Source organism: Myodes glareolus, chromosome 10 (genome assembly GCF_982192425.1).
Source record: "Myodes glareolus chromosome 10, mMyoGla1.1, whole genome shotgun sequence".
NCBI lineage: Eukaryota > Metazoa > Chordata > Mammalia > Rodentia > Cricetidae > Myodes > Myodes glareolus.
This window is the reverse complement of record NC_142035.1, coordinates 59,762,200-59,775,117: the sequence shown is the minus strand read 5'-3', so window position 1 is coordinate 59,775,117 and position 12,918 is coordinate 59,762,200. Positions and strand designations below refer to the sequence as shown.

Here is a 12,918-nt window from a genome sequence, read left to right as displayed (position 1 = left end):
ATTCTCCCTTTTATGTAGGAAAAACTGAAAAGAATTAAATTTGGCTGTATGTTAAGTCAGCTGGTTAAAGCAGAATTCTAAATCCTATATTCACTTTTTCTTTATTTTAGATTACAGGTATCTGCATTGACCCAAGATAAACTATTGACTGATGTAAATAGGAACTTGTGGGAAAAAATGAAAGACTGCTCTAATGAAGAGGTATTTTTATGTCCTTTTCTGATTAAGAATTGACTCATGTCAAGATAAGAAACTGTTACTTTACTTGACACACCTTTAATCCCAGTACTTGGGAGGCAGAGGCAGGTGAATCTGAGTTCAAGGCCAGCTGTACAGAGAAACCCTGTTTTAATTAAGAGCTGGTCGCCAGGTTGTGGTACAAGCCTTTATTCCCAGCACTAGGGAGTCGTTTGCAGCTGGATCTCTGTGAGTTCGAGGTCAGCCTGATCTACAGAATGAGTTACAGGACTGGCTCCAAAGCTACACAGAGAAACCCTGTCTTGAAAAGCAAACAACCAAAAAATTAAGAGTCAGTTATCTTCTAGTTTTCAAAACAAGTGAATTAAAGTTAACAATTAAAACTGAAGTCTTTAATTATATTCTCAAATAGATATGCAGAAGTTACCTGTGGTGGCCTAACCTGTAATCCCAGCACACTGGAGGCAAAGGCTAGAAGAACATATATTTAAGACCAACCTGGTCTTTATAGTGAGTTTCAGATCAACCAGGGAATCAATTTGCAAATGAAAAGTTCTTGCTTTAGGAATTAGAACCTAGGACAGGCAATCTAATGTACCTTCCCAGACCTTACTTACCTTATCTGACTTGTGGGATTTTTTTTTTAGTATAATATGCTCTTTAACTCTCTCCTACAGCTGAAGACCTATGGGATTTATCTTAACAAAATAAAGTCACGTTATACCAAGATGACAAAAGTCTTCACTCACCAAGGAAAAGTGGCTCTGTATAACAAATTGGTGCATTCAGCTGAGGTAATTTGAGATAGTTAATATATAACAATTTACTAGTAGCTTATAATATGAAGAATGCTCAGGGCGGTGGTGGTGCACGCCTTTAATCCCAGCACCTGGGAGGCAGAGGCAGGCGGATCTCTGAGAGTTCGAGGCCAGCCTGGTCTACAAGAGCTAGTTCCAGGACAGGCACCAAAATCTACAGAGAAACCCTGTATCAGAAAAAAAGAAAAAAAAAATATGAAGAATGCTTCTTAGGAGACATATAAATGAGACTTCGATAAATTCTTGTTTGTAAAAAGTGAATTAATCAAAAGCTATTAATCAAAAGCTTCAACCTTGGCATTTTAAGTCAAATGAAATATAGTTACTAATATAGGCTATGCCTCATATTGTTGTCTTCCATATTACATTTTGAAATAAACTATTTGTCATTCTGTCTCTCCTCTAATATATACAACAGTGTTATCTTCCTTATATTCATAGTCAGTTGCATGTGTATATACATGTGTTCATTCTTTTCCTTTTAAAAAGGCTCTTCATAGGACTGAGAATATAATTCAGTGGTAGAACATTTGCTTAGCATTTGTTAAATTTCCTGTTTGAGAAACAGAAGCAATGTACTTAAGCATGTACACAAGAGCAAGCAAGCAAGGTAGCTCTACTTAATAAAATACTTAGCAAATAAGTATAGAAATGTCTCATACAGTATTTTCTTTTTTTATTTTTATGTATATAGGTGTTTTGCCGTGGTGTTGGGTCCCCTGGAACTGTAATTATAACATTTGTGATCTGTCACATGGGTGCTGGGAATTGAACCTTGGTCCTGTTGGAGAGCAGTCATGTCTCCAGCTATGTGCCATGTCTCCAGCCCCCACTATCTTCTTTTACAGAAATAAAGATTTAAAAATAGTTGTCCCTGGTGCACATACCTACAGGAAGTTGAGACAGGAATATTGCCATAATTTCAGTACCACGTAGCAAGAACCTGTCTCAGCAACAGTAAAACAAACAAACAGCAAAAAAGCACACTAAAAAGACTATAATTGCATTTGATCAATGTTTTCCATATCTATTTAATCTATTTAAAACCTTTTTTTAATATTTATTATTATGTATACAATATTCTGTCTGTGTGTATGCCTGCAGGCCAGAAGAGGGCACCAGACCTTATTACAGATGGCTGTGAGCCACCATGTGATTGCTGGGAATTGAACTCAGGACCTTTGGAAGAGCAGCCAATGTTCTCAACCTCTGAGCCATCTCTCCAGCCCTTTTTAAAAATTTTTTAAACAATAAATATTAATAAAGTCATGAAACATATAGAAAAAATGCTACAATGAAGAGAAATATAGAACTAATTTATCTATTAAAATTAAACTAAAAAAAATTTAAGTCCAGACTAAATGTCTTGACTTTAATTTTAAGATTTGCCTGTTCATGCTAGTGTGGAAAACAGACCTGTAATCCTATCTACTTGGGCAGGGATATCCCAAGTTCAAGGCTAGCTTTGGCAACTTAGCAAAACCCTGTATATATGAAAAAAATGTATGGAAATAAAGAGCAGCAGTAGGATCATGTGACCAGCATGTTCTGTCCCTGTATTGCCAAAAAAATAAAAATAAAAATAAACTTTGCTATTCATAATCATGACATTAACTGAACTATTATAAAATTTGGAAGTTAAGCTTTATAATCTTTAATGTTTTGTATTTAGAATGAAAAGAAGAAACTTCAGATAAAAATGAATGAGATTGACAACATACTTAAGAAGCTCAATAACTGTCTCACTGAAGTTGAAATAGGTAAGTATTTAATGTTTTCCTAGGCCTGGGGATAGAACTTAGTGGTAGAATACTTGCCTATCCTGCAGAAGCCCCTAGGTGTAACCCCTGAAACTACATAAAGTTAAAGGATAATTTTCTGTAAATGCTTCTATAAGGTATAAAATTTGGTCTTACTATGATAGTTTAGCAGCTTCAGTTCTTAAATTGAAGCAAATTAAAACCCATTTTTGGGCCAATGAGATGACTCAGTGCATAAATGTGCTTACCACCAAGCCTGTTGACCTGAGTTTGGTCTCCGGGGACCTACGTGGTAGAAGAAGAGAATCGATTCTCACAAGTTTTCCTCTGACCTCCATAGGCATGCTGTAGTGCACCCCCCACGCCAAAAAAAAAAAAAAAAAGTGATACAAAGTAATAAAACCTCACTTACTATAATTAATCATCTGTAACACCATAAAGAAGAGATACCCAAGAAATTAAGTCGTTTTTCAAAGCTCTTATAACATATGATAATCTTGTCTGCTTTTTCTTATTTTTGAGACAGAGTCTTTCTGTGTTGCCCCGGCTGGCCTAGAATTTGCCTAAGCTACTCTTGTGATCCTCCTTTCTTGCCTCCTGAGTGCTGGTGTTATAAGTGGGTGCCTCTGTGCCCAATATTCAGGGGGTTTTGTTTTCTAATCACAAATCTAATCGCTTGTTTGTTTCTTAGTGTGTTTAATTTTGAGATTCTTTATTTTTTGAGATTTATATATTATTATTTTATTTTAAGTGTATGGGTGTTTTGCCTGCATATGCACGGTATGCATACAGTGCCCATGGAGGCCAGAAGAGGGTGTTAGATTCTCTGGAACTGGAGTTACAGGTGGTTGTGAGCTGTAGTGTTGGTGCTAGGAGTCCTACCACCCACCTGGTCCTCTGGAAGAGAGGTCATTATTCCTAACTGCTGAGCCACTTTTCCAGCCCTCATCATGCTTTGGTGTGTGTTAGTGGGTACATGTGCCGTAGAAGACATGTGGAGGTCAGAAGTGGGTGCGTGTACTGTGAAAGACATGTGGAGGTCAGAAGTATATGTGTGCTGTGGAATACATGTGATGCCATAAAAGGGTGTTGGATTCCCTGAACTAGAGCTATAGGCAGTCATGAATCAGCTGCCCTAGGTGCCAATGGGTTAGTTGACTAAGAGAGGACAACATAGGAGCTAAAGGAAAACCTGGGAATGAAGAATAGAATTAGAGTCAGGTGGTATAATGTCTCAGAGGTTAATTAAGATAAATGTTTTTTGTTCGTTTGCTTTTTGATTTTTTTTTTTTTTGAGGCGGGTTTTGAGGCTTTGGAGCCTGTCCTGGAACTAGCTCTTGTAGACCAGTCTGGCCTCAAACTCACAGAGATCTGCCTGCCTCTGCCTCCCGAGTGCTGGGATTAAACGTGTGCACCACTACTACCTGAGTAAAATAAATGTTTTAGGAAAAAAAAAAACAATTAGCAATGTCAAACAAAGAAACTGGAATTAAAGCTATATATGGCACCCACAGGCACATGCATATCCACATAGGCAATTGCACAAATGTGCACACCTGTTTCTACACACACATATACAGACATACACATAAAATAAGAATAAATCTTAAAAGAAATTGTAAGTTCCATGGAGACAAAATTAGCATGTTTTTCTCCATGTACTTTAAGTCCCTAGCTTTATGGATTGCACAATAAAAGTTTCTAATACATGTGACCTGTATTTATTGAGTATATGAATTTCATAGTTTTAAAATAACTTACCTCTGTTTAGTTACTTTACTCTCTACTTTACAATAAAAGAAATAGAGACCTTCAGACTAGAACTTTCAAACTTTCTAATATCAAAGAAAAAGACCTTTAGTCTGTTCATTCATTCATTCATTCTTTCATCCTTTTTTTCCCTAAGGCCAATCTTTCCATCTAAGCTGATTTTGCCAGATGTCATAGTGCCTACCCTGTAATGCCAGCACTCAAGAGACTGAGGCAGAAGAATTACTAATGAGGCCAGCCTGAGCTACATAGTTAGTACTAGGCTAGCTAGATAGTTAGGCTATATATAGCTAGATAGGCTAGTTAGTACTAGATAGCAAGATTCTGTCTCTTTTAAAAAAAAAAATTAAATAAATTAACTTGATTTCTATTATGTGTTTTCAGGAATCGTATGTTATTACTGATTTCTTCTTTTATCATGTATTTAATGTCTCCATTTCCATTGAATTTGTTTACATAACTGTCATCCTAAATACAGGGCTATGAATGTAGTTTAGTTGGTACACAGAACCCTGTGTTCTATCCTCAACACCATCCCATGTATTCAGGTATAAATGCATGCCTATGATCCCAGCACTCTGAAGGTTGAGGCAGAAATAACAGAAGTTCAAGGTCATTCTCAGTTATATACTAAGTTCAAGGCCACCCTGAGGTATTTGAGACCCTGTCTCAAAAGAAAGGGAAAGAAAAGGAAAAAAAGTGATTGGGTATGGGAGGCTCAACAACTGTAATCCCAGCATTTGGGAGGTCAAGGCAGGAGGAAGATTGGCATGAAGATTGGCAAGGTTGGCATGGTTTACATTGTTGAGTTCCAGACTAGCCCCAATAGTATGAGATCCTTCAAAAAGGGGAGAGCGGGGCTAGATAAATTAAAATTTTTTAAATTTTTAAAATTAAAAATTTTTTTAAATGTTAACTTTAGATAAACTAAGCATGGTAACACACCTGTTTTCCTAACTACTTGGGAGACTTTGGCAGGAAGATTACAAGTTTATGGCTGGCCTAAGATTTATCTGCAAAACCATTCTCAAAAGTATTAGAAAAGAGCCAGAAAGATTTGCTGCATAAGCTTGCTGACCTGAGTTCTAATTTATGGAACTCATGATGGGAGGAAAGAACTGATTCCCAAAGTTGTCTTCTGACCTCCGAGTGCTTGTACTTACACACACACACTTAATAAGAGAATTTTTTTTTGATACAAATCACTGTCATTAGCTTATCAGATAAGAGTTCACTTATCTGCTACCAAAGTCTACAAAAGTATAAATCAGGGCTTTATTGGCAGAGGATGATGAGTATTTGTAAATATTTCCAATACTTCATTTTGAGCCAGCTGTTATTTTTTCTCTCCAATATTTAATGAATTACTTTTGACTTGAGTTTCTCTAATGCTTGATGTTTACCTTAGAAACTAGGAAATTGGAGAACGAAGAGAAAGATGACCCTATGGACGAATGGGATTCTGAAATGAAATATGCAGAGAAAGGTAACTGACTTAGATAAGGAGGTCAGTCCAGCAGGGTTTGCTTGTGCATACTTTTATCCCAGCAGTCCAGGAGACTGTCTCAACAAAGAAAGATAAGTCCAACAAGGAAAACAATTTTGTGTTCATTTATATGTTAAATGAGATTAGGTCAGAATTTCCTGTAAACTAGATGATTTTTGTGGTGACTTTCTTCTGGTGTCCTTTTTATGCTTGTTTTGTTTTATTTCACAGAACTGGAACAGTTGAAAACTGAAGAGGAGGAGCTCCAAAGGTCAGCTGACAATTCGATGTTAAAAATTATGAAATTCCCAGATGTGGTGAATCATGATTTAATCTCTATGCATTTTAGGCCCGCCTGGTCTACATGAGGAGCTTCAGGCTAGCCATAGCCAAGGCTACATAGTGATCCTATCTCAAACACACACACATAGACATGCACAGACACAAAGGTGTAATGAAAGTAAATTAAAAATACATTCTAAGGGGATGGGAAGATGACTGCTCTTCCAGAGGACCCTGGTTGGAATCTCAGCACCCACATGGCATCTGACAACTGTAACTCCAGTTCCAAGATTTCTGATGTCTTCTTCTGGTCTCCTTGGGCTCCTGCACACGTGTAATGGTACATATAAACTCACGCAGGTACATACATGTACACTTAAAAATAATAAATCTTCTTTTAAAAATGTTGAAGAAAAAGGCTTTCGGACTGGAGAGATGTCTCAACAGCTAAGAGCTCTGGCTGCCCTTCTAAAGGACCTGGGTTCAGTTCTCAGGATTCACATGGCAGTTCACAACTTCAGGCAAAACTCAAATATACATAAAAAATAAATAAAACTTTTTTTTAAAAAAAATGAAGACTTTCAAAATTGTCAAATACATTTAGTTCTAACAAAATCAAATACTTGCAGAATAGTTTTCCTGTGTTTTAAGATGAACATTCTTATCTACATATTGCATTTATTTTTATAATAAAAGTAAAATTTTAGAGTTTGAGACCAACCTGGTCTATAAAATCTAGTTCCAGGACAGGCTCCAAAGCTACAGAGAAATCCTGTCTCAAAAAAACATAAGATAAAATTTTAATAATTATGTTTTAAGAACATAGAATCCCAAAGATACCTTCTTGCATTTAAAATCTAGAAATGATATATACTTTTTCTGAAAAGACCTATATTTTAAAAAAAATTTTTTGACAACTATCTAACTTATAACCTCTCTTCATAAATCATATAGTATATAGTTTATATGTATTGTGTATGTGTGCATGTGTGTACCTGCATGTATGTGGAAGTCAAAGGGTAACATCAGATATCTCTCTGTCTCTCTCCACCTTAATTTTGTTTTTTAAGACTGGGTCTCACTATGTAGCCTCTGGCCGACTTGGAATTTACTAGATGAGACAGGCTTTCAACTGATAAAGATTTGCCTGCCTCTAACATCTGAATGCTGGGATCAAAGGTGTGCACCATCTTAACCAGCTTCTCTCTACCTTAGCCTTTAAGACAAAGTCTCTCATTGAGCCCAGAACTCAGCAGTTGGTTATAGCTAGCAAGCACCAGGATCGGCCATTCTCTGAGCCCCCAACACTAAGGATACAGACATACATACACAATCTTGCTTGGCCTTCATTAGGTGCCAGGGGTCCAAACGTGGGTCCTTATGCTTACACAAGGAAACTTTTATGATTAATTGAGTCATCTCCTATCCCCATAACGTTTTGTTACTATTCTAAACTCACTAACAAATACTTTGTTTTTCTGTGAACACCTGATTTTATTTGCAGAAAGCTCTTAGAAGTAGAGACACATAAAACGCAGACTCTTGCTCAGATAGAGTTTATAAAAGAACAAACAAAGAAAACTGAAGAATTACTAGATCAACCGAGGTAAGAAAAACCAGGTGTCATTCAATTTCTGTTCTATTCTGTGCCTTATATGCTGCTACAGATTTTTGGAGGGTTTTTCATGTTTTGAGTTGGGTTTTCCCTATATTGTCCAGGCTGACCTAGAATTTCTGGGTCTGAGCAATCATTGTTCTCAGCTTCTCAAGAACACCAACACAACAACATAACAGCACCCAAAAATTGCTGTGGACTTTAAAAACTTATTGCAGTGGTTCTCAAACCTTCCTAATGCTGTGACCCTTTAATACAGTTCCTCATGTTGTGGTGACCCCTAACCATAAAATTATTTTAATGTTACTTACTTTATAACTATAATTTTGCTACTGTTATGAATCAAAATATAAATACAAATATCTGTGTTTTCTGATGGTCTTAGGTAACCCCTGTGAAAGGGTCGTTAACTCCAAAGGGGTTGAGACCCATAGGTTGAGAATCATGAACCTAAAGTATGGTACAGCCTTGAAAAAAAAGTCAGTGTACTTCCGAACTGTAGTAAAAAACATTTAGGGCCATGTGTTGAGTTTAAAATAACTTGCCAGCCGGTGGTGGTGCACACCTTTAATCCCAGCACTCGGGAGGCAGAGGCAGATGGATCTCTGTGCGTTTGAAGCCAGTATGATCTACACGAGCTAGTTCCAGGACAGGCTCCAAAAGCTACAGAGAAACCTTGTCTCGAAAAAACAAAAACAAACAAACAAAAAATTTTTAAATATTTTTTGAGACTGGAGAGCTAGTTTGGTTGTCAAGAGCACTGGTTTTGTCCAAGACCTAGTTCATTTCCAGCACCCACATGATAGCTCACAACTATCTATAACTCCAGTCCCAGGGGATCTGATGTCCTCTGACCTCAGCAGTCTCCTGCATACTTGTTATACTCATACATACACTCAGACACACACATATATACATACACACACACACACACACACACACACACACACACACAAAGGAATATTTTAAAAACTACATCATTAGATCCAGGCAGTGATGGCACATGCCTTTAATACCAGGACTGGCAGGCAGAGGTAGGCAAATTTATAGAATTCTCTATGAATTCAAAGTTAGCCTGGTTTACAAAGTTAGTTTCAGGACAGCCAAGGCTGTTATATAGAGAAATCCTGTTGGTGCGGGAGAATTGTCTGTATTCTGTCAATCATATTTTAAATAAATGCTGATTGGCCAGGCAGGAAGTATAGGCGGGAAAACCAGACAGGAAGTAGAGGTGGAATAAAGAGACCGGGAGTATTCTAGGAAGCAGGAAGCTCCCTTTCCATTCCTGCCCAGACCACCGAAGAAGCAACATGTGAACTGCCCAGCTAGAAAAGGTACTGAGCCATGTGGCTAATGTAGATGAGGATAATGGGGTAATATGTGTTATAAGAGCTAATAAGTAGCCAGAGCTAAGGGCCAATCAGTTTATAGCCTAATGTAGACTATGTGTGATTTTCTTTGGGACTTGCCGGTTGTGGGGTACTGGGCGGGACAGATACCCCAACAAGCCAACCCCTCATGTTACACCCTGTGTCAAAAAATCAGAGAAAAAAAAAATCCAAACTTTAATTCATTTATTTCCCCAATATATGACTCAAGATTAAGTTCTTTCAAATACTTCAGACTGAGTCAAGTATGATTGAATATACCTGTAATCTCAGCTCTTGGGAGGCAAAGGCAGGAGTATTGCTATATGTTCTTGATCAGCCACATGTACATAGCATGTACTAGACCAACAAAGTATAAGATTATACAATCCGCCGCACAAGTTCCAGAACTGGCTCCATAGCTACTGAAAATCTCTGTCATGAAAAAACAAAAACCAACAAACCCAAAAGATTGAATCATCATATTTCTTTCTTTTCTCTTCTTCCTTCCTTCCTTCCTTCCTTCCTTCCTTCCTTCCTTCCTTCCTTCCTTCCTTTCTTTCTTTCTTTACCAAGACCGGGTTTCTTTGTAGCTTTGGTGCCTGTCCTGGAAGTAGCTCTTGTAGACCAGGCTGGCCTCAAACTCACAGAGAACTCCTTGCCTCTGCCTCCCGAGTGCTTGGATTAAAGGCGTGTGTCACCACTGCCCGGCAATCGTATTATTTTTTTGAGGGTTTTGTTTTATGTTATTTTTCCTAAAAAGTTCCTCATTGGTGATCAGACTTCATATGTTCATATGGAATGTTACACATATTTTTGTATTATCTTTGCACAAGGGTCACACCAATCTTCTCTATATTCTTCTTGTTTTAGTATGTGTGTTGCCAAAGTAGTTACTTCTTTTGTATTTTGAGACATCTCATTGTATCAGACTCCCTAGGGTTAGAATTGAAAATGTGCAAACCACCTCTACCTGGCCATTCAGATTATTTAAATTGAAATATTATTTTTCAATCCTGTGAGGAACAAAAACAGTAGCTGCCATCGGTACTATTTGAATTGTATCAGAAATTCTTCATTTGGGCTAGTAATTTCCTGGATTGATCCCCAGCCCTGGGAAGGAAAAAGGAAAGGATACACTCATTTGTTTTATCTTTTTTAACCTTCTTTAGTTTGTCTGAGTGGGATGTCATTGAGTGGAGTGATGATCAAGCTGTGTTTACCTTTGTTTATGACACAATAGAACTTACCATCACCTTTGGAGAACCAGTAGGTAAGTAGCAAAACTAAAATAATCCTCTTCAGAGAAATGAATGACTGCACTCACTAAAGATAAAAATGTGTATTTGGGGCTGGAAAGAAGGTTCAGTGGTTAAGAGCACTGACTGCTCTTCCAGAGGTCCTAAGTTCAATTCTCAGCAACGACATGGTGGCTCACAAGCATATGCAGTGAGATCTGGTGCCATATTCTGGCTTTCTGGGACACATGCAGGCAGAGTACTGTATACATAATAAATTTTTAGAAAAACTTGTATTTAATTATAATGATAACTAACAAAATGGTGATACTGGTGAGAATCTTAGGAAGGTCAGTTACTTTAGTGATACTAATTTGGGGAAGTTTGCTAGACACTGACCCAGGGACTACTTGCCAAATTTATGCTCTATTGCTATCCCAGGACAAAAGAGCTGAGCATGGTGGGATGACTGAGGTAGGATCATGTGCTGTGTGGGAAGTCCCTATCTCAGAAGGCAAAAACAAACAATAGAGTAAAAATACAGCTGGGGTTGAGTTCTTTTAGATGATAAAATTCTCCCTATCCAACTCATGTTCTTCCTCTCCCAACTTTGTGTGTGTTAAAAATGACTGTTGTTCTTAAATGATTTGATATTTGTGTTTAATAGTGAAGTCCTTGCCTAGGGATATAGCTTAGTGATAAAGTACTTGCCCTGGTATACTCAAGGCCTTGAGTTCCATCTTGAGCATTGTGGGGAGGAGGAGTTAAAAAAGTAATCCTCTTAAAAGTTCTCTGTATAAGTAAGGCAATAGTGGCACATGCTTTCAGTCCCAGTACTTGAGAGGCAGAGACAGGTGGATTTTTGTGAGTTTGAGGCCAGCCTGGTCGTACAGCCAAGGCTACAACAGAGAAACGTGGTCTCAAAAAAAAAAAAGGAAGAAAGAAAAAGAAAAGAATAAAAAGTTCTCTGTAGACAGATAAACCAATAAGAGTACCTAGAAATCTCTAGGGGTTGTGGGTTTTTTTGTGTTTTTGTTTGTTTATTTTGAAAGTGTTGAGACAGACTCTCCGTGTAGCCCTGGCTGTGCTGGAACTCACCATGTAGACCAAGCCACCTTAAACTCAGAAATTCACCTGACTCTGCCTCGTGAGTTCCGGGATCAAAGACACCTGGCACCATGCCTAGCTTATAAATTGGTTTTGATATACCCAAGTTTGAAGGCATTTCCAGGAGAGCCAGAAGTACATAGAGAGAACCTGTCCCCAGAAATGAAGAAACAAACAAGATGAAGATATACCCTAGTCTAAAGTTTCTTTGTAAAGGAAAAAAAATCTTTATAAATATAGCTAAGTTCTGCAGTTTAATTTCTTTCATTGACCTCTTAATTGATGTCATTGAACAGGGGAGCCTTTACCATATAGGAAATAATATGACTGAAGGGTAAGCTTTCAGCTGCCTATAAGAACCCTGCTCCCTCGGAAGAATCGGTTTCTAAAGTAGAAAAAAAGAAATATTTGTAATTGGGGATATAGCTCAGTGCCTGACTTTCATGTAAACCCATGGTTCAATCTCCAGCACTGCATATAAGGAAAGATACTAAGTAGCTATAGTTAGAAATGAAGAAAGAAAAAGAAAATCGATAATCCAGGGTTATCCTCAGCTTGCATAGGCTTTGAAGACAACATAGGCTATGTAAGATCCCTATGAAATTATAGGGTAAAGAAAAATCTTTTTCTGATTCTCCTTAGTTGGTCTCCCTTTCTTGGACAAGCCTTACAGGAAGATTGATGAGCTCAATTTTCAGTCTATGTTAGATGGTAAGTTCAAAACATTTAAGCCTCCAAATTTTGTTAGTAACTTATAGGTATAATAATTTGTTCTTAAAGTGTGTTTTAGACATAAAACTCCTTGTATAGTACGCTAAATATTCAGTATATTTTAAAAGAAATTATTATATTACTACTAGATATTAAACATTGATTAATAATAGGTATTTCTATATTTGAAATTAGCACTATGAGTATTTAATCTATACCAAGCACATGTATTACTTGTATCAGAACTATAAATAGATATTATTTTCTGTTTACCAGTTAGGAAACTACAGATCAGAAAAATTAAGTGTTGTGCATACAATTACTTATATAGTAAAGAAAACCTAGATTTGAACACAGAAATATGTTGCATTTAAATTCAAGCACTGGTCTATAAGTTTAAGCTTAAAGCTTTATAAACTATCTTATGTACCTGAATATTTTATTCACTTGTTTGAAAATAAAAAATAGCTGGGTGGTGGTGGCTTATTCCTTTAATCCCAGCACTTGGAAGACAGAGATAGGCAGATTTCTGAGTTTAAGGACAGCCTGACCTACAAAGCAAGCTT

General features: G+C 37.2%; 1 protein-coding gene and 1 non-coding gene across 3 annotated transcripts in view; one reads left to right on the top strand and one right to left on the bottom strand.

Annotated features, from left to right (window-relative positions):
- The window catches only part of Knl1 (kinetochore scaffold 1), a 66,316-nt gene that overhangs the window by 46,045 nt on the left and 7,353 nt on the right, over positions 1-12,918 (top strand). For both annotated transcript variants that reach the window (XM_048459469.3, XM_087911298.1), the window contains exons 15-22: positions 111-201; positions 876-992; positions 2,689-2,776; positions 5,955-6,032; positions 6,264-6,303; positions 7,819-7,920; positions 10,469-10,569; positions 12,284-12,352. In XM_048459469.3, the coding sequence (XP_048315426.3) occupies positions 111-201; positions 876-992; positions 2,689-2,776; positions 5,955-6,032; positions 6,264-6,303; positions 7,819-7,920; positions 10,469-10,569; positions 12,284-12,352 (686 nt within the window). The remainder of the gene's footprint in view (positions 1-110; positions 202-875; positions 993-2,688; positions 2,777-5,954; positions 6,033-6,263; positions 6,304-7,818; positions 7,921-10,468; positions 10,570-12,283; positions 12,353-12,918) is intronic.
- Positions 10,087-10,193, bottom strand: LOC146892598 (U6 spliceosomal RNA). Its single transcript, XR_015004318.1, has one exon. It is a non-coding gene; the product is annotated as a U6 spliceosomal RNA (small nuclear RNA).